The sequence below is a fragment of the Muscardinus avellanarius genome (genome assembly GCF_963383645.1).
Source record: "Muscardinus avellanarius genome assembly, chromosome: 3".
Taxonomy (NCBI): Eukaryota; Metazoa; Chordata; class Mammalia; order Rodentia; family Gliridae; genus Muscardinus; species Muscardinus avellanarius.
The window spans coordinates 112,825,447-112,850,993 of NC_137788.1; the positions used below are offsets into that span (position 1 = coordinate 112,825,447).

Genomic DNA, 25,547 nt, shown 5'->3' on the forward strand with positions numbered 1-25,547 from the left:
GCGCGCGGCAGTTCCGGCGTGTCGCGGTCTATCCCCATCTTCGAGTTGTACCTCCACGGGGCCAGAGGGGCCGGGGAGCGAATCCCGCCCCCGCCCCCACCCACGCCGCCGCCCCCGCCGCCGCCGCTGCCGCTCCTCACGCACTCCGAGTCGCTGGCCTCGCTCCCGGAAGTGGGGGCGCTGCGGGCGCGCGCGCGCCGACCCCCGGCACGGTCCCATCCGCGCGCCGGCCGCCCCGGGGCCCGTCGGCGCGCGCCTACTTCCGGCTCCGGCTCGCGGCGCTTCCGTTCCTAGGGGGGCCCGGCGTGGAGGTAGGTAGGTGTTGGGCCCGGGGAGCGTCTCCACCGCGAGGAGTGGTGCTAGCCGAGATGGGCCGTCGCCATTCTTCTCCCGCACCGCCCCGCGCCTCGGGCCTCGGGTGTCAAAGATCTGTGCCCGGCGGGCGTGGTGGCGCATGCTTTTATCCCAGCACTTGGGATGCTGAGATGCGAGGATCGCGGTCCACCGAGCCTCAGCTACGTAGTGAGGCCCTTTGCAACCCAGTGAGACCCTGTTTCAAAGTAAGGAATAAAATACAGGGCTGGGGTTGTAGCTCGGAGGTAGAATGCCTCTGGGTTCCATCCGCAGTGCCGCAAAAAGAAAAAAAGAAAAAATCTGTGCTTGGGAAGACGTAGGTAAGATGCACGTGAGATCTCCTCCTTCCGAGGGAAAGGTGTCTGGATTTTTGTTTGAATGTGGAGCCTGTGCCGTGGATGCCACCCGTGCCACACCCCTCTGTTTCTGAGCATACTCCCTTTCTAGGCTGGTCCCACTGCTTACCCACTCCTGCTTAATTAAACTTCTAGAGGGCAAACTCGATGGGGCCTCTAGCCTTTTTTTTTTTACCCTCGATAAGACCCAGGGGCATTCGACCTCCAAGCTACACCCCCATCCCTATATTTGATTCATAATTTTGAAACAGGGTTTCACTGAGTTGCAAAGGCCCTCACTAAGTAGCTGAGGCTGTCTGCGAACCACGATCCTCCCGTCTCAGCCTCCCAAATGCTGGGATTACAAGCGTGTGCCACCACACCCAGCTTCTGGCCCGTTTTGGTCTGCTTTTGGTGCGGAGATTGAATCCAGGGCCTCTTGCTAAAAGCATGTACTCTTCCAGTGAGCTACACTCCCAGCCCAGTTCATTCATTTTACAAATGTGACTGAGACCTAGAGAGGGAAATGCCCTTTCTAAAACCATACAGGTGGTGAGTTGTAGGGGCTTCCCTAGAATGCAGGCGTCCTGGCTCACACCAGTATTCCTTCCATCGCGTCCTGGCCCCGTTTCATTTTCCCTCCCTGGGAGGTTGCTTTGATGTCTTTTCTTCGTTAAGTTCCACAGAGATCGATCTTTCCATTTCCTTCCTAGGTGTATGGGTGCAGTTACCAGGATCACTCTCCTCCCCAGGTTTTTCTTCAGACATCCTCATGATGTACAGTGTAATTCAGCAGAAAAAGAGTGCCTCATTGTCCTCCCGCCCATGAATTGCTCTTCTCCACTGCTCTCCCACCTTGCACTCTCCTCATGTCTACCTTACTTCTGAATCTGGATTTTGGGAAATGTCCTCCCAAAAAGGCAGTAGAAGGAAATGCCAAGCATCAGAGATTTGTCAAGCGGCGGCGTTTTTTGGAACGGAGAGGCCTTCTGAATAAAAAGAACCAGCCCCCACCTAGCAAGGCACCTAAGTTGCAATCAGAACCTCCAAAGAAAGTAGATGGTGCTTGGAAGACTTCTCCCCTCTCAGAAAAGAAGACAGCCGCCTCCAATGGGACAGGGCAGTCCCAGAACAAGAAGGCTACGGTATCTTGGCTGACCCCTGCCTCTTCAAAGAAGACCGATTCTCTTATAGCTAAAGTAGATTTGCTGGGGGAGTTCCAGAGCGCGCTTCCAAAAATTAGGAGCCAACCAGCCTCCCAGAAGAAGGGATCCCAGAAGAAGGGCCCCCAGAAGAAGGGCCCCCAGAAGAAGACCCCCGAGAAGAAGAGCCCCCAGAAGAAGCCTCCGAAGAAAAGGGGGGCACAGAACTCCACCCGAGCTCTCTCAGAGAATAAGCGCTCCAAAGTGTCCCAGAATTTGCCAGGGAAGATGGTGGCGATTGATTGTGAGATGGTGGGCACAGGACCCAAGGGGCACGTCAGTTCCCTAGCTCGATGTAGCATTGTCAACTACAATGGAGATGTGCTGTATGACGAATACATTCGTCCTCCCTGCCGCATTGTGGACTACCGGACCAGATGGAGCGGTATCACCAAGAAGCACATGGTGAAGGCTACGCCGTTCAAGACTGCTCAGCGCCAGGTGGGAAGTGTAGTGCGATGGTGGCAGGGAGGTGGGTGGGGAGAGCTCTGGGACTCTCTTGAACCTAGGGCCGCTCTACCACTCAGCTACATCCCAGCCCTTTTTATTTTTTATTTTGAGATAACGTCTCACTAAGTTGCCCGGGCTGGCCCTGAATTTTTGAGCCTCCTGCCTCAGCCTCCTGAGTTACTGAGATTACAGGTATGTACCACCATTTCTTGCTGCCTGAGACCTTTTTCAGCACAGGATTTCACTAAGAAGATGCCAGACAACTGTGGAAGAAAGGAGAGTATCAGGTGGTTAAGAAGGCCTGCTGTTGGGTAAAGAGTGCTGAAAGTCAGGAAATTAGGTGGCAAGACAAATGTCACCATTCGAGACCTACTTTGGGCCTTGGTGGAATTGATCTGGGGACTGAAGCGTGCAAAGAAAATGACAGCAGAGCCGCAGGCGTGAGGGTCAGGAGAGGGCGGTTTGGGAATGCCTAGGCCAAGTGCGGTGGCACGTTCCCAGAAGTCCAGTAATTGGGAGCCTGGGACCAGGATCGTAGGTTCAAAGCCAGCCTCAGCAACATAGCGGGAACGTTTCAAAATAAAAGGGATAGGGGTGTAACTCGGTGATTGCATGTGTAAGGCCGTGGGTTCAATTCCCAGTACTGCAAAAAGAAAGGCATCCTGGGACAAGTGTGGAAACTGTTGGTAGGAGAGGACCGGAAATTGATAGACTTTCTGGAGCAGACACGTATAACAGACGGTAGCCTGTAGCGAAGGGCGTAAAAGACACGGGGCTGGCACATTGTGGCTCATTCTTGTGGGTCTCCAGTGAACATACTCATGCTAATCCAAGGATGGAGAGGAGAGTGAACTGGAAAGGTGGGGGAAGAGGACTGTGAGGGAGCCCGCTGGTCTCAGGCAGCCAGCAGAGGGCGGCCTTGGTCCACTCCTGCGGCAGTGTCTGCTCCTCTGCTTTCTTTAGACACACTGCTACAGTAATCCCTAAACACCAGAAAGGAGGTGAAGGGCTGGTTATTAGAGATGAAGGAAGGCCTGTGGGAAGGGGTCAGAGCTGAGCAAAGGCTTGGGAGAGGCAGCAGGTGGATGGGGTCTGAAGCTGTCTTCTCAGCTTTACCAAGGCTGTATGCAGAGAGTCATCTGAAATAAAGGCTGTGGTGGACAGAAGTTGCAGGAGAAGTCAGAGCAACTAAATATTCAGCTGATTAGACTAGCAACACCTCCCCAGTGCCAGGCTGAGATTGTGGAATTCAGGTGTCTCTAGATGAGCCTGGCCTCTTTGGGGGTTCCTCTCAGGAGGCCAGGCAGGACCATCTCTTGTGCACACCCACTCAGAACCCCATCTGGGGAGTGGCTCGCAGGGTCTCTGGCACGGTTTTGTGTGTGTGTGTTGGCACTGGGGATGGAACCCTTCTACCTCTGAGCTACACTCCCAGATCTGTTTTTTTTTTATATATTTTATTTGGAAACAGGGTCTCTTAAGCCAGCGCAGCTGGCTTCGAACCTGTGTGATCCTCCTGTTTCCACCTCCCAAGTGTGGGGTTTACAAGTGTGCACCACCACGCCCGGCTGGCCTCATGTTTTAAGATCCTAAAACGGTGAGGGATTATTTGGTCCAAGACTGGTATAAATAAGGTTCCTCTGCCTGATGTGGTAGTGCACACCTGTAATCCCATTACTTGGCAGGCTGAGACAAGAGGATCACAGGTTCTAAGACAGCTCACAGTAACTTCACAAGGCCCTGGGCGGCTTAGTGAGATCCTGTTTCAAAATTTTAAAAAGAGCTGGGAGTATAACTCAGAGGTGAATGCCTCTGGCTTCAACCCCAGGAAAAGCAAAAAATAAGGTTCCCTCTTCGGCTTTAGTCTGTCAGTGAGTCTTAGTCATTTACAGCTTATAGTCCTTTGAGAGTCTGATAAAAACCACAACTCTTCCCCCAAAATTGACCATACACCCTATTCGCATTTAATTGGGGGCCTCCATTGCTTGCCTCATGCCTGTCTTTGACTTCATGGGTCCCAGCCATGTCTAAAGCCAGCAGAAAGATAAAGTAGCGAGCCGGGCATGTGGCACATGCTTGTAGTCCCAGGCTGAGACAAGAGGATCATGGGTTCGAAGCCAGCCTCAGCAACTTACTGAGGCTCTCAGCAATTTAGTGGGACCCTGTTTCCAAATAAAATAGGGCTGAGGGTGTGGCTCAGGTAGAATGCCCCCGGGTTCAGTCCCCAGCACACACACAAAGACACACGTGCACGCGTAGCAAGCAGAACTGAGCTAGTTCCATGAGTGCCCTAAGTTCCAGCTCAGCTTTAGGACCAAAGTCAAATTGATCTTCGTTGGGATGGGAGCTCATGAGCAAGGAGCCGTGGACAGTGTAGGCCCAAGCAGGGTACACGGGGCGAGGAGGTGCCTTGCTTTCTCAAGGAGGAAAGGTCGCTGTTGACCCCTGGTGAGAAGCAGCCAAGGGGCCGATGGCTGCCTGCTGGCCTCAGACACGCCCCTCCCTTGAGTCTCCTCCTCACCACCCGCTCTTCACACCTGTTCCAGATCCTGAAGATCCTCTCAGGAAAGATCGTGGTGGGGCACGCCATTAACAATGACTTCAAAGCCCTGCAGTACTTCCACCCAAAGTCCCTCACCAGGGACACCTCCCACATCCCCCTCCTCAATCGGAAGGGCAACTTCCCCGAGAATGTCGCCATTTCTCTGAAGCGGCTCACCAAGCAGCTGCTGGACCGGGACATCCAGGTAACTCCCACATGCCGGCCCCACACCTGTCAGCACAGGGGAGGTTCCTGCTGCCTCTGCTGTGGAACCCCAAGGCTGCCCCGAGGAGGGAGGGGGCTTTGTGTGGAGGCACCGTGATGGTCCACACAGGACAATAATGACTACCTCACAGAATGCTCCAGATGGTGCTTTGGAAAAGACCCAAAGTGGAATAAAACCCTAAAAGAAAGGAAAAGGGAGCAGGTGGTCGTGGTCTGAAAGAAAAGAGTGGACGCCAGAACCCCACGCGTGTCTCCTGTGCTCGGCGTGTGCCAAGGCAGGGCGCCGTGCAGGAGCAGGGACACTAGGCAGCAGTCGGAACCGGGGAAGGAGAGGCCTCAAGACCTGTCTTTGATCTGGTGTGTTCTGTATCACAGAACTTAGAATAATACTGGACACAGCCACTGCCACAGGGAGGACTGAGTAGACGGTAGCAAGGGCTTGCCCAGAGTTAGGCCCCAGAGTGCTGGGTGGGCAGCCCACCAACGGCAGGGGCAGCGCTGGGGGCAGGCAGGAGCGCAGCCCCCGAGAAGGGAAGAAATGGTTCTTATCATTTGACAAGCTTCTCTTTCTTCCTATTCAGACTGGGCAAAGCGGACATTCCTCAGTGGAAGATGCCCTGGCCACCATGGATCTGTACAAGTTGGTTGAAGTCGAGTGGGAACAGCACCTGGCCCAGAATCCCTCGAAAAAATAACGGCTGCTGGGAGGCAGAGGCCGCAGCCAAGGGAACGGGCTGCAGGCCCAGGCACAGCCCCAGCCTCACACCTGTGCTGGAGAGAGGCTCCGCCCAGGCTTAATATCCATTGCAGTTTCACCACAGCCCAGTGTTCTTGTCTGGTTAAGTGTCCCATGGAAGGGGACACTGGTTAAGTTTCCCCACCCAGCCCCAGACTGCTTACCTTGTAAACGGTGCTAATCGACGTCCCAGGGTGCTTTGAGCCAGTCAAGCCTTTTGGCTTTGAGGGGCAGGGCATGCTGGGAAATGTAGTTTCCCACAGTGCCTTACCACTAGGGCGGCCACATGGGGTTGGGTATGGGTAGCGGGGCAGAGGGTTCTCTTGCCCAGGCTGGGCTCAAGCAGTCCTGCTTCGGCCTCCTCAGGAGCTGAGGCTGCGGGCCTCTGCCCGTGCGCCTAGTGTTTTCTGCCTTTCACTCTCAAGCGATCAGCACCATTTCTCTTTCAAAAGTGTCCTGTTCAGTGGATGCTGAACAGTAGGGTCCCATTACACATCACAGACTCGGCTTCGCGCCCACTGTCTGCATCCGCCCTGCCCTGCACGGGGCCACCTGCTGACTGGAGAGGAGCCATCTAGAGCAAGCATTCGTTTGCAGGGATTGGGGCAGTGAGGTGAGAGGGCGTAGCTTGGGAGTAAGCTTTTCTGATTTAGAAAAGCAGTCTCTTAACCTAGTAATGGGACTTAATTTAGGTTCCATTCAGTAGGTTAAAGGTGAATTTACATCATTTTAATGGTTTTTTTAGTCTTTTGCCTTGTTGAACCAAGCTTCTATGAACTCAAGTGACGCCTTTGATACATTTTTATAATGGAAAACAGTTGTGTGATGGTTTCTTTTGGCTTCACTTTGAGGGCACTGCTGTGGGTGCTGTGGGGTTCTGCAGAGGGACCTTGTGTGCTGGAAGTCGTGGAGAAGCACTGACTGAGACTGTCCCCCACATCACACACGGTGCCTGTGCTCTCCCGGCCACCACCCAGCAGGCACTCCCACAGGGACTCCCAGGGCCTGGGAACCCCTCTTGCCGAGTGCAGCTGGCGAGCGGAGTAGAGTGAGTCAGTGGGCACGAGGGAGGGCCGAGGGGCTTGGTGACGCCGGCCTGGCCGCTGCTGCCAACTCTTCCTGGGGGACACACCCTCATTTTGGGAAGGTGAGTCATAGGTCTGACCTTGTGTCCAGGATTACCGCCTGTGCAGGCTCCGGGGGCCGAGTCACGGTCATGGCTGCCTACAGAAGGGAATTTCCTACTGTCAAACCAGACGTAAGGCACAGGCTGGGTTTTGTGTCCTGTACTCAGGAACCACCTGCAAAGCAGCTGTAGGTCTTGAGCAAGTCAGTTCCAGTGAGGTTCAAGATAACCCGACGTCCCAGCTGTTCACCCTCGTGGTTCTGAGTGGAAATAACCCAGGAGGGCCATACCAAACCATTGTGGTGGCACTCGCCTGCAGTCCCAGCACCTGGGCAGTTGTGTTGGGAGGACTGAGGGTTTAAAGACAGCCTCAAAAATTTAGCAAAGCTTTGAGCAACTTAGCAAGACCAGTTCAAAATAAAAAGTAAGAGGCATGGTGATACTTGTAATCCCAGTACTTGGAAGGCTGAGACAGGAGGATCGCAGGTTCACAGCCAGCCTCAGCTACTTAGTGAGGACCTTTGCAACTCAGACCCTGTTTCAAAATAAATAATAAAAAATAGGGCTGGGGGTGTTGCTCAGTGGTAGAATGCCCCTGGGTTCCATCCCTGGTACCGCAAAATAAAAGGCCTGAGAAGCCGGGCATGGTGGCACACACTTGTAATCCCAGTACTTGGGAGGCTGAGAGGCGCATCACAGGTTCACAGCCAGCCTCAGCTACTGAGTGAGGCTCTCTGCAACTTAGTGAGACCCTGTTTCTAAATAAAGAATAAAAACAGGGTTGGGAGCCGGTCGTGGGGGCGCACACTTGTAACCCCAGCATTCGGGAGGCTGAGACAGGAGGATCACGGTTTGTGGCCAGCCTCAGCTATTTAGGCCCATTGCAACTCAGTGAAAGCCTGTTTCAAAACAAAGAATAAAAATATAGGGCTAGGGGTGTAGCTGGAGGTAAGAATGCCCCTGGGCTCCATCCCTAGTACTGCAGCGGGGGAAGAAGGGCTGGGAATGTCTTTTTCAGGTAAAATGCCCCTGGGTGTCATCCCTAATACCACCAGAAAAAAAAAAAAATGGGGCTGGGGGTATGGTTCAGAGTCAGAGCACCCCTGGGTTCAATCCCCAGTAACACACACAAAACCCTGTGGTCAGGGGTGACCTCACCTGGCAAGGTGCCTGGGGTTCCCTGTACTAGAGCTCATTCCTCTCCAACACTGCTGGATTCTGGCTCCATCCTGGGGGTGGACATGGTAGGCTGCTCTGGATCTCAAGCCACTCAGGGACTTCAGAGAAGAGCTCGTGTGTGACAAGCGTCCATCCTTGGTGCACTTTCTACAGAGAGGGAGGGCCGCTGCCGGGAGAACCACCTCCAGCCACCCGCCTCCTCCAGCCCAAAACTTAACAAAGCACCCTCCAAGGGGGAAGACGCAAGTGTTAGGGCTAGCCCTACCCAAGCTCCTCTTAGGAACCGCAGAGGCCTCTCAGAGCAGTCATTTGACGCCCATTTTAACAGATGATTAGAGCTGACAATGGGAAAGATCAACACTGCTTCAATACAAACTTGCCCCAGGGTGCATGAGTGTAAGTTCAAACTCAGGGACAAACACCTGTGAATGCAATGGGCCAGGTGTGTCTATGAATAGTCCACATCTCTGGGAGATAATAGGACAATATCCTCTTGTAGTTCACGAAACAAGCTTGCCCTTTCCTTCCATACTGGGGATTGAACCCAGGGGCATTCTACCTACCCCCAGCCCTACCTTTTTTATTCTTTTTTTTTAATTTTTATTTATTTATTTATTTATTTTGGTGGTACTGGGGTTCCTGGAAGCCCTTCTACCTCTGGGCTACACTCCCAGACCTATTTTTATATTTTTATTTGGAAACAGGGTCTCTTAAGCCAGCGCGTCTGGCTTCGAACCTGCGCGATCCTGTCTCTGCCTCCCAAGAGCAGGGATTACAAGCGTGCGCCACCACGCCCGGCTTTATTCTTTATTTTAAAACAGGGTCTCACTAAGTCACAGAGGGCCTCACTAAGTAGCTGAGGCAGCTGGCTCTGAACCCGAGATCCTACTATCTCAAGTATTGGGATGATAAGTGTGTGCCACCATAGCCAGCTATTTATTTTTTTTTTAATTAATTTATTTTTTAAATTGGTGCATTGTAGTCATATATCAATCACATTGGAGTACAAGACTTGAGAGGATATACAAGCACACATCATCGAATTAGCCCTCCTCCAGCCCCCGTCCCATTCCCTCCCCCTCCCTCCATCCCACACTTCTTTGGTGATTTACTTTGATACATTTGTTTAGGTACCTCCTGCGTTTTAAAGAGGCTCCGTCCTCCAGTATTACATACCCTCTGATTGGTCACATTAGTTGCTTCACTATAGGGCCCTTTCTATAGCTCAACCTCTTCCTGTTGCCCTTTTCCTCCTAGTTATTGCTGATTAAGAGAAGCGTCTGATTTATATTTTCTGCGATATTTCTCTGTGCATGCTGCGTTGCAAGTACCAATCCCACTCTTGATGGTCCCAGTAGTGGCCTGGCTACTCAGTGGACTGATCCAGACCTCGCTGGCTCAAGCAGCGGCCTTGACTCATGGGAGGACCCAGTTCTGGTCTCGCTGGCCCCTGAACCGGTCAAACCCCTAAGCTGGCTTTGGTCCCGACCTTGGAGGCCCCAACACTGGTAATGTCTCACAGCAGGCTCCGATGACGGCCTCACTGGCCCCAGCACCGGCTTAACCCCTTGGCAGGCTCTTATCCTGGCCTCAGAGGCCCCAGTACCGGCCTTGCCTCAAGGCAGGCTCCGATCCCGGCCTAGCTGGCCCCAGCACCGGCCTAATCCCTCGGCAGGCTCCGATCCCGGCCTCGGAGACCCCAGCACTGGTCATGCCTCAAGGCAGGCTCCGATGCCGGCCTCGCTGGCCCCAGCACCGGCCTAACCCCTAGGCAGGCTCATATCCTGGCCTCGGAGGCCCCAGTACCAGCCTTGCCTCACGGCAGGCTCCGATGCCGGCCTCGCTGGCCCCAGCACCGGCCTAACCCCTCGGCATGCTCCGATCCCGGCCTCGGAGGCCCCAGCACTGGTCATGCCTCACGGCAGGCTCCGCTGCCGGCCTCGCTGGCCCCAGCACCGGCCTAACCCCTCGGCAGGCTCTTATCCTGGCCTAGAGGCCCCAGTACCGGCCTTGCCTCAAGGCAGGCTCCGATGCCGGCCTCACTGGCCCCAGCACTGGCCTAACCCCTTGGCAGGCTCTTATCCTGGCCTCGGAAGCCCCAGTACCGGCCTTGCCTCAAGGCAGGCTCCGATGCCGGCCTCACTGGCCCCAGCACTGGCCTAACCCCTTGGCAGGCTCCGATCCCGGCCTCGGAGGCCCTAGCACTGGTCATGCCTCAAGGCAGGCTCCGATGCCGGCCTCGCTGGCCCCAGCACCGGCCTAACCCCTCGGCAGGCTCTTATCCTGGCCTAGAGGCCCCAGTACCGGCCTTGCCTCAAGGCAGGCTCCGATGCCGGCCTCACTGGCCCCAGCACTGGCCTAACCCCTCGGCAGGCTCTTATCCTGGCCTCGGAGGCCCCAGTACCGGCCTTGCCTCACGGCAGGCTCCGATGCCGGCCTCGCTGGCCCCAGCACCGGCCTAACCCCTTGACAGGCTCCGATCCCGGCCTCGGAGGCCCCAGCACTGGTCATGCCTCAAGGCAGGCTCCGATGCCGGCCTCGCTGGCCCCAGCACCGGCCTAACCCCTCAGCAGGCTCTTATCCTGGCCTCGGAGGCTCCAGTACCGGCCTTGCCTCACGGCAGGCTCCGATGCCGGCCTCGCTGGCCCCAGCACCGGCCTAACCCCTCGGCAAGCTCTTATCCTGGCCTTGGCGGCGCCAGTACCGGCCTTGCCTCACGGCAGTCTACGATGCCGGCCTCGCTGGCCGCAGCAGCGGCCTAACCCCTCGGCAGGCTCTTATCCTGGCCTCGAGGCCCCAGTACCGGCCTTGCCTCAAGGCAGGCTCCGATGCCGGCCTCGCTGGCCCCAGCACCGGCCTAACCCCTCGGCAGGCTCTTATCCTGGCCTCGGAGGCCCCTGTACCGGCCTTGCCTCACGGCAGGCTCCGATGCCGGCCTCACTGGCCCCAGCAGCGGCCTAACCCCTCGGCAGGCTCCGATCCCGGCCTCTGAGGCCCCAGTACCGGCCTTGCCTCAAGGCAGGCTCCGATGCCGGCCTCGCTGGCCCCAGCACCGGCCTAACCCCTCGGCAGGCTCCGATCCCGGCCTCAGAGGCCCCAGCACTGGTCATGCCTCAAGGCAGGCTCCGATGCCGGCCTCGCTGGCCCCAGCACCGGCCTAATCCCTCAGCAGGCTCTTATCCTGGCCTCGGAGGCCCCAGTACCGGCCTTGCCTCACGGCAGGCTCCGATGCCGGCCTCGCTGGCCCCAGCACCGGCCTAACCCCTCGATATGCTCCGATCCCGGCCTCGGAGGCCCCAGCACTGGTCATGCCTCACGGCAGGCTCCGCTGCCGGCCTCGTTGGCCCCAGCACTGGCCTGACCCCTCGGCAAGCTCTTATCCTGGCCTTGGAGGCCCCAGTACTGGCCTTGCCTCACGGCAGGCTACGATGCCGGCCTCGCTGGCCCCAGCACCGGCCTAACCCCTCGGCAGGCTCTTATCCTGGCCTCGAGGCCCCAGTACCGGCCTTGCCTCAAGGCAGGTTCCGATGCCGGCCTCGCTGGCCCCAGCACCGGCCTAACCCCTCGGCAAACTCTTATCCTGGCCTTGGAGGCCCCAGTACCGGCCTTGCCTCACGGCAGGCTCCGATGCCGGCCTCGCTGGCCCCAGCACCGGCCTAACCCCTCGGCAGGCTCTTATCCTGGCCTCGAGGCGCCAGTACCGGCCTTGCCTCAAGGCAGGCTCCGATGCCGGCCTCGCTGGCCCCAGCACCGGCCTAACCCCTCGGCAGGCTCCGATCCCGGCCTCGGAGGCCCCAGCACTGGTCATGCCTCAAGGCAGGCTCCGATGCCGGCCTCACTGGCCCCAGCAGCGGCCTAATCCCTCCGCAGGCTCTTATCCTGGCCTCGGAGGCCCCAGTACCAGCCTTGCCTCACGGCAGGCTCCGATGCCGGCCTCGCTGGCCCCAGCACCGGCCTAACCCCTCGGCAGGCTCTTATCCTGGCCTCGAGGCCCCAGTACCGGCCTTGCCTCAAGGCAGGCTCCGATGCCGGCCTCACTGGCCCCAGCAGCGGCCTAACCCCTCGGCAGGCTCCGATCCCGGCCTCTGAGGCCCCAGTACCGGCCTTGCCTCAAGGCAGGCTCCGATGCCGGCCTCGCTGGCCCCAGCACCGGCCTAACCCCTCGGCAGGCTCCGATCCCGGCCTCGGAGGCCCCAGCACCGGTCATGCCTCAAGGCAGGCTCCGATGCCGGCCTCTCTGGCCCCAGCACCGGCCTAACCCCTCGGCAGGCTCTTATCCTGGCCTCGGAGGCCCCAGTACCGGCCTTGCCTCACGGCAGGCTCCGATGCCGGCCTCACTGGCCCCAGCAGCGGCCTAACCCCTCAGCAGGCTCTTATCCTGGCCTCGGAGGCCCCAGTACCAGCCTTGCCTCACGGCAGGCTCCGATGCCGGCCTCACTGGCCCCAGCACCGGCCTAACCCCTCAGCAGGCTCTTATCCTGGCCTCGGAAGCCCCAGTACCGGCCTTGCCTCACGGCAGGCTCCGATCCTGGCCTCGAAGGCCCCAGCACTGGTCATGCCTCACGGCAGGCTCCGCTGCCGGCCTCGTTGGCCCCAGCACCGGCCTAACCCCTCGGCAAGCTCTTATCCTGGCCTTGGAGGCCCCAGTACCGGCCTTGCCTCACGGCAGGCTCCGATGCCGGCCTCGCTGGCCCCAGCAGTGGCCTAACCCCTCGGCAGGCTCTTATCCTGGCCTCGAGGCCCCAGTACCGGCCTTGCCTCAAGGCAGGCATAGCCAGCTATTTAAAAGATAAATTTTCTTTTTTGGTGGTACTGGGGGAGTGGAACCCAGAGGCTTTCTACCTTAGGCTATCCTTCCACGCCTATTTTATATTTTATTTGGAAACAGGGTCTCGCTAAGTCGCTGAGAGCCTCACTAAGTAGTAGCTGAGGCTGGCTTTGAACCTGTGCGATCCTCCTGTCTCAGCCTCCCAAGTATGCCCGGCTATTTTTAAAATTTTGAAACAGGATCTCCTTAAATTGTTGGGATTAGCCTCAAACCTGTGATCCTCTTGTCACAGCCTCCCAAATACTAGGTTTAGAGGCGCGTGCCACCAACGCCTGGCTGCGCACACACTTTAGTTTGCCTTACGCTGTGGCTTCAGTCCACCAAGCTTCTGGCAGTTCAGGAGCAGGGTGTGTTGCATTGACAGAGCCCCAGGTGTGATTTAGCCACTTAATAGACTTGTGACAGTAAGTCATTTTGCTTCTAGGAGTCTGAGGTTCTGCCAAAATCCTGAGATCCTTTTCTACCTGTAAGGATTAATAGATGGTTGCTATCAATAATAGCCACCATTGACTGGGTGTGGTGGCACATGCCTGAAGCTTCAGTATTTGGGAGGCTAAGAAAGGAAGATTTCAGATTTGAGGCTAACCTCAGCAACTTAGCAAGACCCTGTTTCAAAATTAAAATAGAGTTGGAGGTGTAGCCCTGGGTTCAATCCCCAGTATCATAGTAAGTATCATTAGATAGAACACCCCTAGTCTCCATTTCTAGTACCATTAAATAAGTAGGGTTAGGGGTATAGCTTGGAGGTAAAATACCCCTGACTTCAATACCCAGTACCAAAATAAAAAAATAAAAATAAAAAAAGCTGGGGCTTGGTGGTGCACTCTTGTAATCCCAGCATTCAGGAGGCAGAGGATCGCGGTTCAGCCAGCCTCAGTGAGGCCCTCTGCAACTCAGTGAGACCCTATTTCAAAATAAAGAATAAGTCTGGGCCTAGTGGTACATGCTTGTAATCCCAACATTTGGGAGGCTGAGACAGGAGGATTGTGGTTCCCGGCAAGCCTCAGCTACTTAGGCCCTTTGCAATTCAGTGAGGCTCTGTTTCAAAAAAAAGACTAGAAGCTGGGCATGGTGACAGACGCTTGTAATCCCAGCATTTGGGAGACTGAGACAGGAGGATTGTGGTTCGAGGACAGCCTCAGCTACTACTTAGGCCCTTTGCAACTCAGTGAGACCCTGTTTCAAAATAAAGAATAAAAAATAGGGCTGGGGGTGCAGCTCAGAGGTAGAATGCCCCTGGGTTCCATCCCCAGTACTGCAAACAATAAAAATAAAAATAATAAAGAATCAAAATAGGGCTGGAGGTGTAGCTCTGAGGTCGAATGTCCCTGGGTTCAGTCCCCCAGCATCACACAAACAGCCACCACTTACAGAGTCCTTCCCAGTGCCAAGCTCCAAGAGAAGGCTTTCAGGCGCATCGCTCGCCCTCTGGGGGCAGGCGCTATTGTAACAGCTGAGGAGGTGAAGGCTGACGAAGGCCAAGACATCTTTCCCAGGCCAAACAGCTGAGACTTGGCAGCACTGGCTCACAGGCTTGCCAGGTTGGCCTGTCTGAAGTCTCTGCTCTTGAGTACAGCCCTCCTCTGCTGTTAACACACCCACTCAAGAAGCATCTTAGTGAAGCTTGGAATCCTTCCACTCAAATATTTATGCAGAGCCGGAAATGGTGACACACACCTGTGATACCAGTACTTGGGAGGCTGAGAGAGGAGGATCGTAGTTCACGGACAGCCTCAGCTACTTAGGCCCTCCTCAACTCAGTGAGACCCTGTTTCAAAATAAAGAATGAAAAATAGGGCTGGGGGTATAACTCGGTGGTAGAATGCCCCTGGATTCAATCCCAGTACCACAAAAAAGTCGTCTATTGCCAGGCATGGTGGCGCACACTTGTAATCCCCGCGATTGGGAGGCTGAGACAGGAGGATCACGCAGGTTTGAAGCCAGTCTCAGCTACTTAGGCTTTCAGCAACTTTGTGAAACCCTGTTTCAAAATAAAATATAAAATAAATCTGGGAATATAGCCCGGAGGTAGAAAGCCTCTGGGTTCCACCCCCAGTACCAAAAAAAAAAAAAAAAAAAAATTCGTCTATAAAGCTCCTGCTGTGTGCCAGGCCTTAGGGAAGCAGGACTCTGCTGCCTCCAGCTCCTCACCGTGACCTGAGGAAGAGAGAGGGTCCAGAGAGCTGTGCCAGGACACTGCGGCAGAGCTGTTGGGAGCCACTGAAGGTTCCAAGCAGATCTGGCAGGCAAATTGACACGGCACTAGAGGAGCACCAGGAGAGGAGCCCTGTCAGGATAATTTTTCGGGTTTTTGTTTTGTTTTGGTAACACTGGAGGTTGAACCTGGGGACGTTCTACCTCTGAACTATACCTCCTGCCTTCTCTCTCTCTCCCTTTCTCTCTCTCTCTCTCTCTCTTTTTTCCATATTGGGGATGGAACCCAGGGGCTACACCCTCAGCCCTATTTTGTATTCTTTCTTCCTTTCCTTTCCTTTCTCTTCCTTTCCCCTCTTTCCTCCCCTTTTTCCTTTTCTCCTTCCTTCCTTCCTTCCTTTCATTCTTTTTTTTTTTTTTGTGGTACTCGGGGTAGAACCCAGGGGCTTTCTACCTCCAGGCTACACTCCCAGACCTATTTTATACTTTATTTGGAAACAGCGTCTCACTAAGTTGCTGAGAGCCTCACCAAGTAGCTGAGGCTGGCTTCGAGCCTGAGCGATCCTCCTGTCTCAGCCTCCCAAGCACGGGGATTACAAGTGTGTGCCACCACGCCAGGTGAGACCCTGTTTTTTAAAAATAAAGAATTTTTTTTTTTTTAGAAAAAAGGGCAGGGAGTATAGCTCTCTGCAACTTGGTGAGATTCTGTGGTGGCACACATTTGTAATCCCCGTGCTTGGGAGGCTGAGACAGGAGGATCGCTCAGGTTCAAAGCCAACCTCAGCTACTTAGTGAGGATCTCAGCAACTTAGTGAGACCCTGTTTCCAAACAAAATATAAAATAGGTCTGGGAGTATAGCCCAGAGGTAGAAAGCCTCTGGGTTCCACCTCCAGTACCACAAATAAATAAATAAATAAATAAATAAATAAATAAATAAATAAAGTCAGGGTCTCACTGAGTTGCAAAGGGCCTCACTAGTAGCTGAGGCCATCTGCAAACCACAATCATCCTGTCTCAGCCTCCCAAATGCTGGAATTTCAAGCATGCATCACCACAGAATCTCACCAAGTTGCAGAGAGCCTCACAAGTTCCTGAAGCTGACTGTGAACCTGTGATCCTCCTGTCTCAGCCTTCCAAGTACTGGGATTAAAAGCATGGGCCACCATGCCTGGCTTCCTTTTTTAATTTCTTATTTGGAAACAGGGTCTCATTACATTGCTGAGTCTCACTACTTGCTGAGGCTGTCCTTGAACCTTTGACCCTCCTGTCTCAGCCTCTCAAGGACAGGATTACAAGCGCATGCCACCACACTCCGCTTCTTCACTTCTTTGAAAGGTTGCAGCTGGGTATGGTGGCACGCTTGTAATCCCAGGCTTTGGGAGGCTGGGACAGGCGGATCCCTATTTGTGGACAGCCTCAGTTACTTAGTGAGGCCCTTCGCAACTCACTGAGACCGTTTCAAAATAAAGAATTAACAAAATAGGGCTTGACGTGTAGCTCAGAGTAGACTGCCCCTAGGTTTTATCCCCAGTACTGCAAAAAAAAAAAAAAAAAAAAAAAAAAAAGAATAAAAAAAATAGGACTGGGGCGTAGCTCAGAAGTAGAATGCCCTTGGGTTCCATCCCCAGTGCTGCAAAGAAAGAAAGAAAGAAAGAAAGAAGGAAAGAAAGAAAGAAAGAAAGAAAGAAAGAAAGAAGGAAAGCAAGCTGCATGTAATTTATAGGGCTTTGAGAGAGGAATAAAGAGGGTGTAGAGAGAAAGATATTTTTAAGAAATGGGCCTGGAGAGACAAGTACACCTTAATGCTCCTTCAGACTCACTAAATTCCATTCTGGAGTGTTAAAGAACAAAGCTTCGGATTAGACAGACCCCCAGCCCCACCCCGAGGCAGCACTCGGGAATCTTTAGCAGGATGGAGAGCCCAGAGCAAGCGCCTGTCCCCCAGTCCCCACCTGTGGCCCTGAGCCAACCTGTCAGAGAAAGGAGCAGCCACAGGGATATGGGATGCACATCAAGGGCAGCCCGGGGCTCCTCAAAGGCCGGGCCCTTCTCCCTTCCACCCTGTGGAATCCTGCTCGGTCGCTTCTTTGGAAAGATTCCATGAGAGAAATCCATCCAGCTCATACCTGAAGGAGGAAGGAGGTGAGTGACCGCCTTTCTCCTGGGAGCTGGGGAGGGAGTGGAGCCCACACCCAGGACCGACCAACCTGCAGGACGCCCAGGCAGATAATCCAGCCTGGCAGCTTAGAGCCGGCTAGCAGAGTGGGTAGTTCTTGGAAAGGTTTGCTAAAGGGAAGGGAAGGGAGGGAGGGGCGGGGAAGAGAAAGGCTCGGGCTGGGGAAAGGACTTACTCTTAGGCTAGGCATACTGGCGTGCACGCACATGTGGCACACAGGCACACTTCGCGAACACAGCATGCTCCACTCCCCGCGGGGCTGATCCTCCCAGCTGCGATCCATTCCCTGGGACTCCTGGGAGCCCAGCACCCAGGGGTCACGGAGTATATGAGACTGGCTCACAGACACTAAAGTGCCCACAAGCAGCAAGAAAGGTGCCCCTCATTGCCGGTAGCCAGGCACAGTGCTATACACCTGCAATCCTAGTACTTGGGAGGCTGAGACAGGAGGAGGCTGAGACAGGAGGATCACAGGCTTGGAGGAGGGCCTCAGCAATTTAGTGAGACCCTATTTCAAAGTAAAAAATAGGCCGGGCGTGGTGCCGCACGCTTGTAATCCCAGCATTTGGGAGGCTGAGACTGGAGGATTGTGGTTCGCGAATAGCCTCAGCTACTTAGTGAGGCCCTCCGCAACTCACTGAGACTCTGTTTCAAAATAAAGAATAAAAAATTGGGCAGGGGGTATAGCTCAGAGGTCAAATGCCTCTGGGTTCCATCCCCAGACCCGCAAAAAAATAAAAAATAAAAAATAGGGCCAAGTGTGGTGACGCACGCTTGTAATCCCAGCATTTGGGAAGCAGACAAGAGGATTGCAGTTCCTGGACAGCTTCAGCTGCTTAGCACGGCCCTTTGCAACTCAGTGAGACCCTGTTTCAAAAACTAAAAAGAAAAAATACACGCCAGATGTGGTGGCACACAGCTGTAATCCTAGTATTTGGGAGGCTGAGACAGGAGGATCCAGGTTCATGGCCAGCCTTAGCTACTTAATGAGGCCCTCTGCAACTTAGTGAGACCCTGTTTCAAATAAAAAATAAAAGCCAGGCGTGGTGGCGCATGCTTGTAATCCCCACGCTTGGGAGGCAGAGACAGGAGCATGGCGCAGGTTCAAAGCCAGTCTCGCTGGCTTAAGAGACCCTGTTTCTTAATAAAATAAAAAAATATATATATAAAACTAGGTCTGGTAGTGTAGCCCGGAGCTAGAAGGGTTCCATCCCCATTATCACCAATAAATAAATAAATACATAAATAAATACATAAATAAATAAATAATAAAATCAGGCTGGGGAGCCAGGCATGGTGGCGCACGCTTGTAATCCCAGCATCTGGGAGACTGAGACAGGAGGATAGTACTTTGCTGACAGCCTCAGCTACTTAGTGAGGCCCTTTGCAACTCAGTGAGACCTCGTTTCAGAATAAAGAATAAAAAATAGGGCTGGGAGTGTAGCTCAGAGGTAGAATGTCCCTGAGTTCCATCTCTAGGGCCACACACACACACACACACACACACAAAGGTAATGTGTCCCTGGATTCAACCCTCAGCAACTTTGTGAGACCCCAACAGGGCTGGGGTTTTAGCTAGGAGGTAGACCATCTCCCTGAATTGAATTCCCAGCATCCTCCGCCCCCAAAAAAACACAGAGAGGAAGGGAAGAAAGACAGACAGATGCTCACCAGAGGCACTCTGCAGGAGGACTGACTGCCGACATTCTGGATTACCTGAGGCCGGTTCCAGACCTGAGCTCGGGCTGCGGGAAGCTGGCACCCGTGAAATCCAGGAATTGCTGGCTCCTCTGTTCCTCAGGGACATGTCCCTGCGCATCCTGGCTCAGAGGCTCTGCCTGGAGTTGCTAGTGGAGTCCCCGTGGCTGTCCTGGGGGAAGGCTGATTCCATGAGGAGCCTGAGGAGTTTCCTCAGAAAGGAAGCTCACCTCAAGGCCAGCAGGGTCCTCGGCTTATGTGATGGAAAAGAATCGCATCGTGTGTGTGTCAGAGACGTAGACAGAGGCGTATTAGGAAAGTAGAAAATGCACATTCAAGGGAGAATACAGGCTGTCTCAAGAGGGAGATGCCTTTTGGGGGTTCATGGCTTTGTTTTTAAAGGACACATAGAGCTTGGCATAGTGGCACACGCTTGTGATTCCAATACTTGAGAAGCTAAGACAGAAGGATTGCAGGTTCGAGGACGGAGTCTCAGCAAACAGTGAGATTCTGATCAACCTAGTGACACCCTGTTTCCAAATAAAAATAAAATAGGAATGGGGGTGTATCTCAGAGGTAGAACACCCCTGGGTTCAATCCCCAGTGCCACAAAAAAAAAAAATAAAACATGCAGGATGGGGGGGTATGGAAAGCCATATGAGGATGACGTCAGTCTGGTAGTCTCAAGGTGGTCTGGTGTCCTGCGTATCCTTAGCGTCCCCAGCTGATCAAGGTATCAATATCTGATCAAAAGATAAGCTGGAGAAGCTGGAGAGTCCCTTCCCCTCTCTTTTTTTTTTTTTTTTTTTTTTTTTTTTTGTGGTACTGGGGATGAAACCCAAGGGCATTCTACCTCTGAGCTGCACCCTCAGCCCTATTTTTTATTCTTTATTTTTGAAACAAGGTCTCACTGAGTTGCAAAGGGCCTCACTAAGTAGCTGAGGCTGGCCATGAACCGTCCTCCTGTCTCAGCCTCCCAAATTCTGGGATTACAAACGTGTGCCACCACGCCCAGCTGGAGAGTCCCTTAATTTATAGGTTTCTCAAGATCGTGTATCTGAGTTGGATGTGGTGGTGCACACTTGTAATCCCAGCATTTGGGAGGTTGAAAAAGGAGGATCATGGTTCGCAGATAGCCTCAGCTATTACTTAGGCCCTTTAAAAGTGAGACCCTGTTTCAAAATAAAGAATAGAAAATCAGGCTGAGAGCCGGTTGTGATGGCACACACTTGTAATCCCAGCATTTGGGAGGCCGAAACAGGAGGATCACAGTTCGAGGATAGCCTCAGCTACTTAGTGAGGCCCTTTGCAACTCAGTGAGACCCTGTTTCAAAATAAAGAATAAAAAATAGGGCAGGGGTGTAGCTCAGCTCAGAGGTAGAATGCCCCTGGGTTCCATCCCAGTACTGCCAAAAAAAAAAAAAAAAATACTGTATTTGTCATGTTAACAGTGCACAGGGGGATTATAAGTTTTTTATTTTTGGGTTTTTTTTTTTGTTGTTTGTTTTTTTGTTAACTCTAGGATCTATAGATTTCCCAAGAACTTGGGAGAGACAGGCCTGGGAAAAGGAACTAGTTTGGGGAGTAAAGGTTGAGAAACTTTAGTATCAGGTTCTTTTTTTTTTTTTTTTTTTTTTTCGGCACTGGGGATGAAACCCAGGGGCATTCTACCTCTGAGCGACACCCCCAGCCCTATTTTTATTCTTTATTTTGAAACAGGGTCTCGCTGAGTTGCGAAGGGCCTCGCTAAGTAGCTGAGGCTGGCTGCAAAGAGCAATCTTCTTGTCTTGGCCTCTCAAATGCTGTGATACAAGTGTGCGCCACCACGCCTGGCTTAGTACCTGGTTCTTATATTAAAGTTATATCTTAAGCCGGGTGTGGTGGCGCACACTTATAGTCCCCAGTACCTGGAAGGCTGAGATGGTGGATCGCAGGTTCAAAGCCAGCCTTAGAAACTTAGCAAGGTTCTCAGCTAAGAGAACCTGTTTTCAAAAAAGAAATAAAATTGAGCTGGGGGTATATCATGGAGGTAGAATGCCTCTGGGTTCAATGCCATATATATATATATATATATGGATGGTGGCACGTGCTTGTAATCCCAGTACTTGGGAGGCAGAGACAGGAGAATCACAGGTTCTAGGACAGCCTCAGCAAATAGTGACTTTCATCAACCTAGAGAGACCCTGTTTAAAATTAAAAAAAAAAAAAAATCGGGCTGGGGTATAGCTTGGAAATAGAATGTCCTGGGGCTCAATCCTTAGTAACACACACACACACACACACACACACACACACACACAGAAAGTTTTATCTTCAGCCAGGTATGGTGGTGGTGGCCTGTAATCTGAGCACTTGGGAAGCTGAGACAGGAGGTTTTAGTTTTTTTGAGGCCAGCCTCGGCAACTTAGAAACATCCTCAGCACTTATTGAGGTGAGACCCTGTCTAAAAAAAAAAAAAAAAGCCAGGCGTAGTGGCACACACCTGTAATCAGTACTTGGGAGGCTGAGACAGGAAGATCGCAGGTCCAAGGAGAGGCTTAGCAGGTAGTGAGACTCTCACCGACCCAATGAGAACCTGTTTGGAAATAAACAATAAAATAGAGCTGGGGAAGCCGGGCGTGATAGCGCAGGCTTGTAATCCCAGCATTTGGGAAGCTGAGACAGGAGGATTGCAGTTCGCAGACAGACTTAGCTGCTTAATGAATGCCCTTTGCCACTCAGTGAGACCCTGTTTCAAAATAAAGAATAAAAAAATAGGGCTGGGGATGGAGCTCGGAGGTAGAATGCTCCTGGGTTCCATCCCCAGTACCACACACACACACACACACACACACACACACACACACACACACACACACAAAATAAGTAAGTAAGTAAATAAATAAATAAATAAATAAATAAAATAGGGTCGGGCATAGCTTGAAAATAGAATGCCTCTGGGTTTAATCCCCAATAACTAAAATACACACAGACACACACACACACACACACACACACACACACGAGTTATAGTTTCCTTCTCCTTCCTATCTGTCTCCTTTCTATTTATTTCTCCTAGCCTACATCAGGAGAAAGTGGGGACGTCTTAAGGGCAGTGTGCGCTCACAGAGTGGCTGGCTGATGTCCACAGGCCCCAGCTGAGCGCCCTCTGGGAATCCAGATGGGCGGAGGGGGACCTGCGGGGGTGGCAGGGTAGGGTGGGGTACTCAGTCTCTTTTTGACAGCTGACATTCCCCAGAGCAGGCGCCAGCAGAGGAAAAGAAATCAGAGCTTCCCTTACACATCTTTTTCCCATTTTGTTGCAGCTGCCCAGAGAGCGCCATTAGGTCTAGGCCAGTCTGCCCCCCACACTGCCCGTCTCGCTGGCCAGCTCGCAGGAGGGGCGGCTGGGGGGTCATGGGAAGGACAAGGTCCTCGACTGACTAAGGTGCAGACTGAGCTGCTGTGGTCCTTCTTGCCCAGACCTGCTCAAGATGGCAGCGTGGGGGCAGGGCCTGGGGATCTGCCCCCCCCAGAGGTGGGGGGTTCTCTTCTCTTGTGCATCTCTCTTCTGCATCTCTGACTGTCTCAGGGGGTCTGGCCCTAAGAAAAGGCTCTGCGGGGCAGCCAGGCCTGGGTCTGCTCCCTAGGAGGGGCCCTGGGGTTGGGGATGCTGGTCCTTATTCCTTGGCTGACTCCAGGAACTGGGGCCTCCTCCCCCAGGGACCAGCCTCTGGGAGCCTGGGTGGGGAATGAGCTATTGGGTTCCACTGTCTGCAGAGCACAGCTGCATTTGGGGACTCTAGAGACAAGGGAAAGGGGCCCCCAGGAGCCCAAGAGAGGAGCTCTTCCCAAGCAGGCTGACACCCTCCAGAGGCTGGCCTGTCAGCCCCTCCTGCCCTGTCTCTGGAAACAGTGAGCCCAATAGCCTCTTTCTGTCCCCATCCAGAGCCTCGAAGCCTCTCTCTGTCTGCTTCTCTGGGGGACTTGGCCCTTCTCCTCTTTTTTCTTTTTTCCTTTTCTTTTGCAGTACTAGGGATGGAACCCAGGGGCATTCTACCTCCGAGTTACACCCCAGCCTCATTTATTTATTATTTATTTATTTATTTATTTATTTATTTGGTGGTACCTTCTACCTCCAGGTTACACTCCCAGACCTATTTTATATTTTTATTTTGGAAACAGGGTCTCTTAAGCCAGCGAGGCTGGCTTCAAACCTGCGCGATCCACCTGTCTCTGCCTCCCAAGCGTGGGGATTACAAGCGTGCGCCACCATGCCCGGCTCCCCAGCCATATTTTTTATTCTCTATTTTGAATCATGGTCTCACTGAGTTGCAAAGGGCCTCCCTAAGTAGCTGAGGCTGGCCACGCACTCGAATCCTCCTGTCCCAGCCTCCCAAGTACTGGGATCACAAGGTGCACCACCACGCCCGGCTCCTGCCTCTTTTCTAGTCAATCTTAGAATGTGACTACCTGACCTTTGTCCCCTCATCCCCTCAGCCTACATCTCCTCTTCCTCCAGAACCCCCAGTTCCTCTTAGTGGGGCATGGGAAGTGGGGGACCAGCGGGTCTCTAGATCCCAGGAGAGGAGGCGCCAGCCGCCTGGATGGCGACCAGGCTGCAGGCTGAGCATATTTTTTCAGAGCTGGCCACTCTGTGAACCCAGGTGTCCAGCCTGCCAGAGTCGCCATGGCTATAGCCTTGTCCCTCCCTCTCTGGCCCTAGGCTGCCAGGGGTTATGGGGCCCATGCAGTGCAGGGGGTGGTACTGGCAGAGGGCTCTAACCCTCAGAACTGGATCTTAAAGCCATTTGGAGTTTAACAGCAGGTCACAGTCTCCATCCAGGGGACTGAGACTAGGTCTGGACATGTCCTCAGCAGCCAGTGCATCCCCACCTCCTCCCGCTCCTCCTGGCTCAGCCAGCCCAACCCAGCCCAGCCCAGCCCGGAGGAAAGCAAGGAGAGCCTTGGCAGCTGGGGCTGGGAACCAGGCAGCGGAGCCAAGAACAACAGAGGCGCCGCCGGGTGCTGCGCAGGGGACCCTCTCCCTGTCTGACTGTCATCCCTCCGGGGTGCTGATCCCATCGGGCCACACCCCGGAGACAGCTGTCATCACCCGCCTTTGTGTGGAGCTGCCCTTTTCCTGTAGCCACTCAGGATTCTCTCCCCTCGCTCTCCCTGGCTCCTGGGGTCTCTCCCTTGTACCCAAAGGTTTCTGAGAAATAAGTTGCTTCCTAGCAGGTCATGGTGAGGCACGCCTGTAATCCCAGCATTCGGGAGGCTGAGGCAGGAAGATCGTGGTTCGCAGCCAGCCTCAGCTACTTAGTGAGGCCCTTTACAACTCAGTGAGAGCCTGTTTCAAAATAAAGAATAAAAAAATAGGGCTGGGGGTGTAGCTTGGAGGTGGAATGCCCCTCGGTTCCATCCCCAGTACCGCAAGATAAATAAATAAATAAATAAATAATTTAATTTTTAAAAAAAGAGTTGCCTCCTTTCCAGGTCTGAGCCTGATCCCCAGTTTGTGCTTTCTGCTGGTTGCTAGAGGCTCTCTTCTGGCTCATCTCCCATCCAGCCTGCTGCATTGGCCATTTCCTTCGGTCAATCCGAGGCTGGCCTTACCACCTTTGCAAAGGGCTGCATGGGCCAGGTATTTTGGCCTCCTGCTGAAACAGGAGGATCACAGGATCCAGGCCAGCCTGGGCAACTTAGCAAGGTCCTCAGCAACTTACTGAGACCCTGTTTCAAAATTAAAAATATGGCTGGGCGCAGCAGCACATGCCTGTAATCCCAGTTCTTGGGAGACTGACACAGGAGGATCGCAGGTTTGAGACCAGCCTCGGTAATCACACACACACACACACACACACACACACACACACACACACGCTGGGGGGAGTGGCTCAGTGCTGGAACTCCCCTGGATTCAATCCATAGTACCAAAATAAATAAGTAAAAATAAAAAAATACAGCTGCAGGTGTAGCTCAGAGGTAGCTCTTGGGTTCAACCCCCAGCACCACAAAAAAGGGCTCTCCTTTTCCATGAGTGTCAGAGCAGACTGGATTCAGGATGCTGAGGCTCTGTGCAGAGTGGAATCCTGAGAGTATCTATCTCACCTCAGGGGCTCCCAGCCCCTCTTTTCTTTTTTGTGGTACTGAGGATACTCAGTACTCAGGGGTAGTCTACCTCTGAGATACACGCCCCAGACCTATTTTATTTTTGTTTTGAAACAGGGCCTCACGAAGTTGCTGAGGCTGGCCGCGAACCTGCCATCCTCCCGTTTCAGCCTCGCAAGTATGGGGATTACAAGCGTGTGCCACCACAACCCGCTCCCGGGCCCTCTTCTACCCTCAGACTTCCCCACCCCCTGGGGCCTCCTGCCTTCTCTGCTGGCCCTCTCTGCTGAGCGGCAGAGCCCCAGGTGTGCAGGCCCCACCTGGGTTTAATTTCTACCTGAGTCCCAGCCAAGAAACCCTCTGACCCAGCAGACTCAGAAACCCTGCCGGGTGGGGCTGTCCACAATGCTGATTTTGGCCAGAGATTCTCCCTGGGCCGAGTTGGGGG

At 53.6% G+C, this 25,547-nt stretch overlaps 1 protein-coding gene across 1 annotated transcript; it reads left to right on the plus strand.

The window, feature by feature from the left end:
• Positions 1-1,558: 1,558 nt before the first annotated feature.
• On the plus strand, positions 1,559-5,803 carry ISG20L2 (interferon stimulated exonuclease gene 20 like 2; the record flags this gene model as incomplete). Its single annotated transcript, XM_080691569.1, has 3 exons — positions 1,559-2,332; positions 4,888-5,088; positions 5,690-5,803. 3 exons carry the CDS (start codon positions 1,559-1,561, stop codon positions 5,801-5,803), a joined length of 1,089 nt encoding a protein of 362 aa, XP_080547695.1.
• Between the last annotated feature and the right edge of the window lie 19,744 nt (positions 5,804-25,547).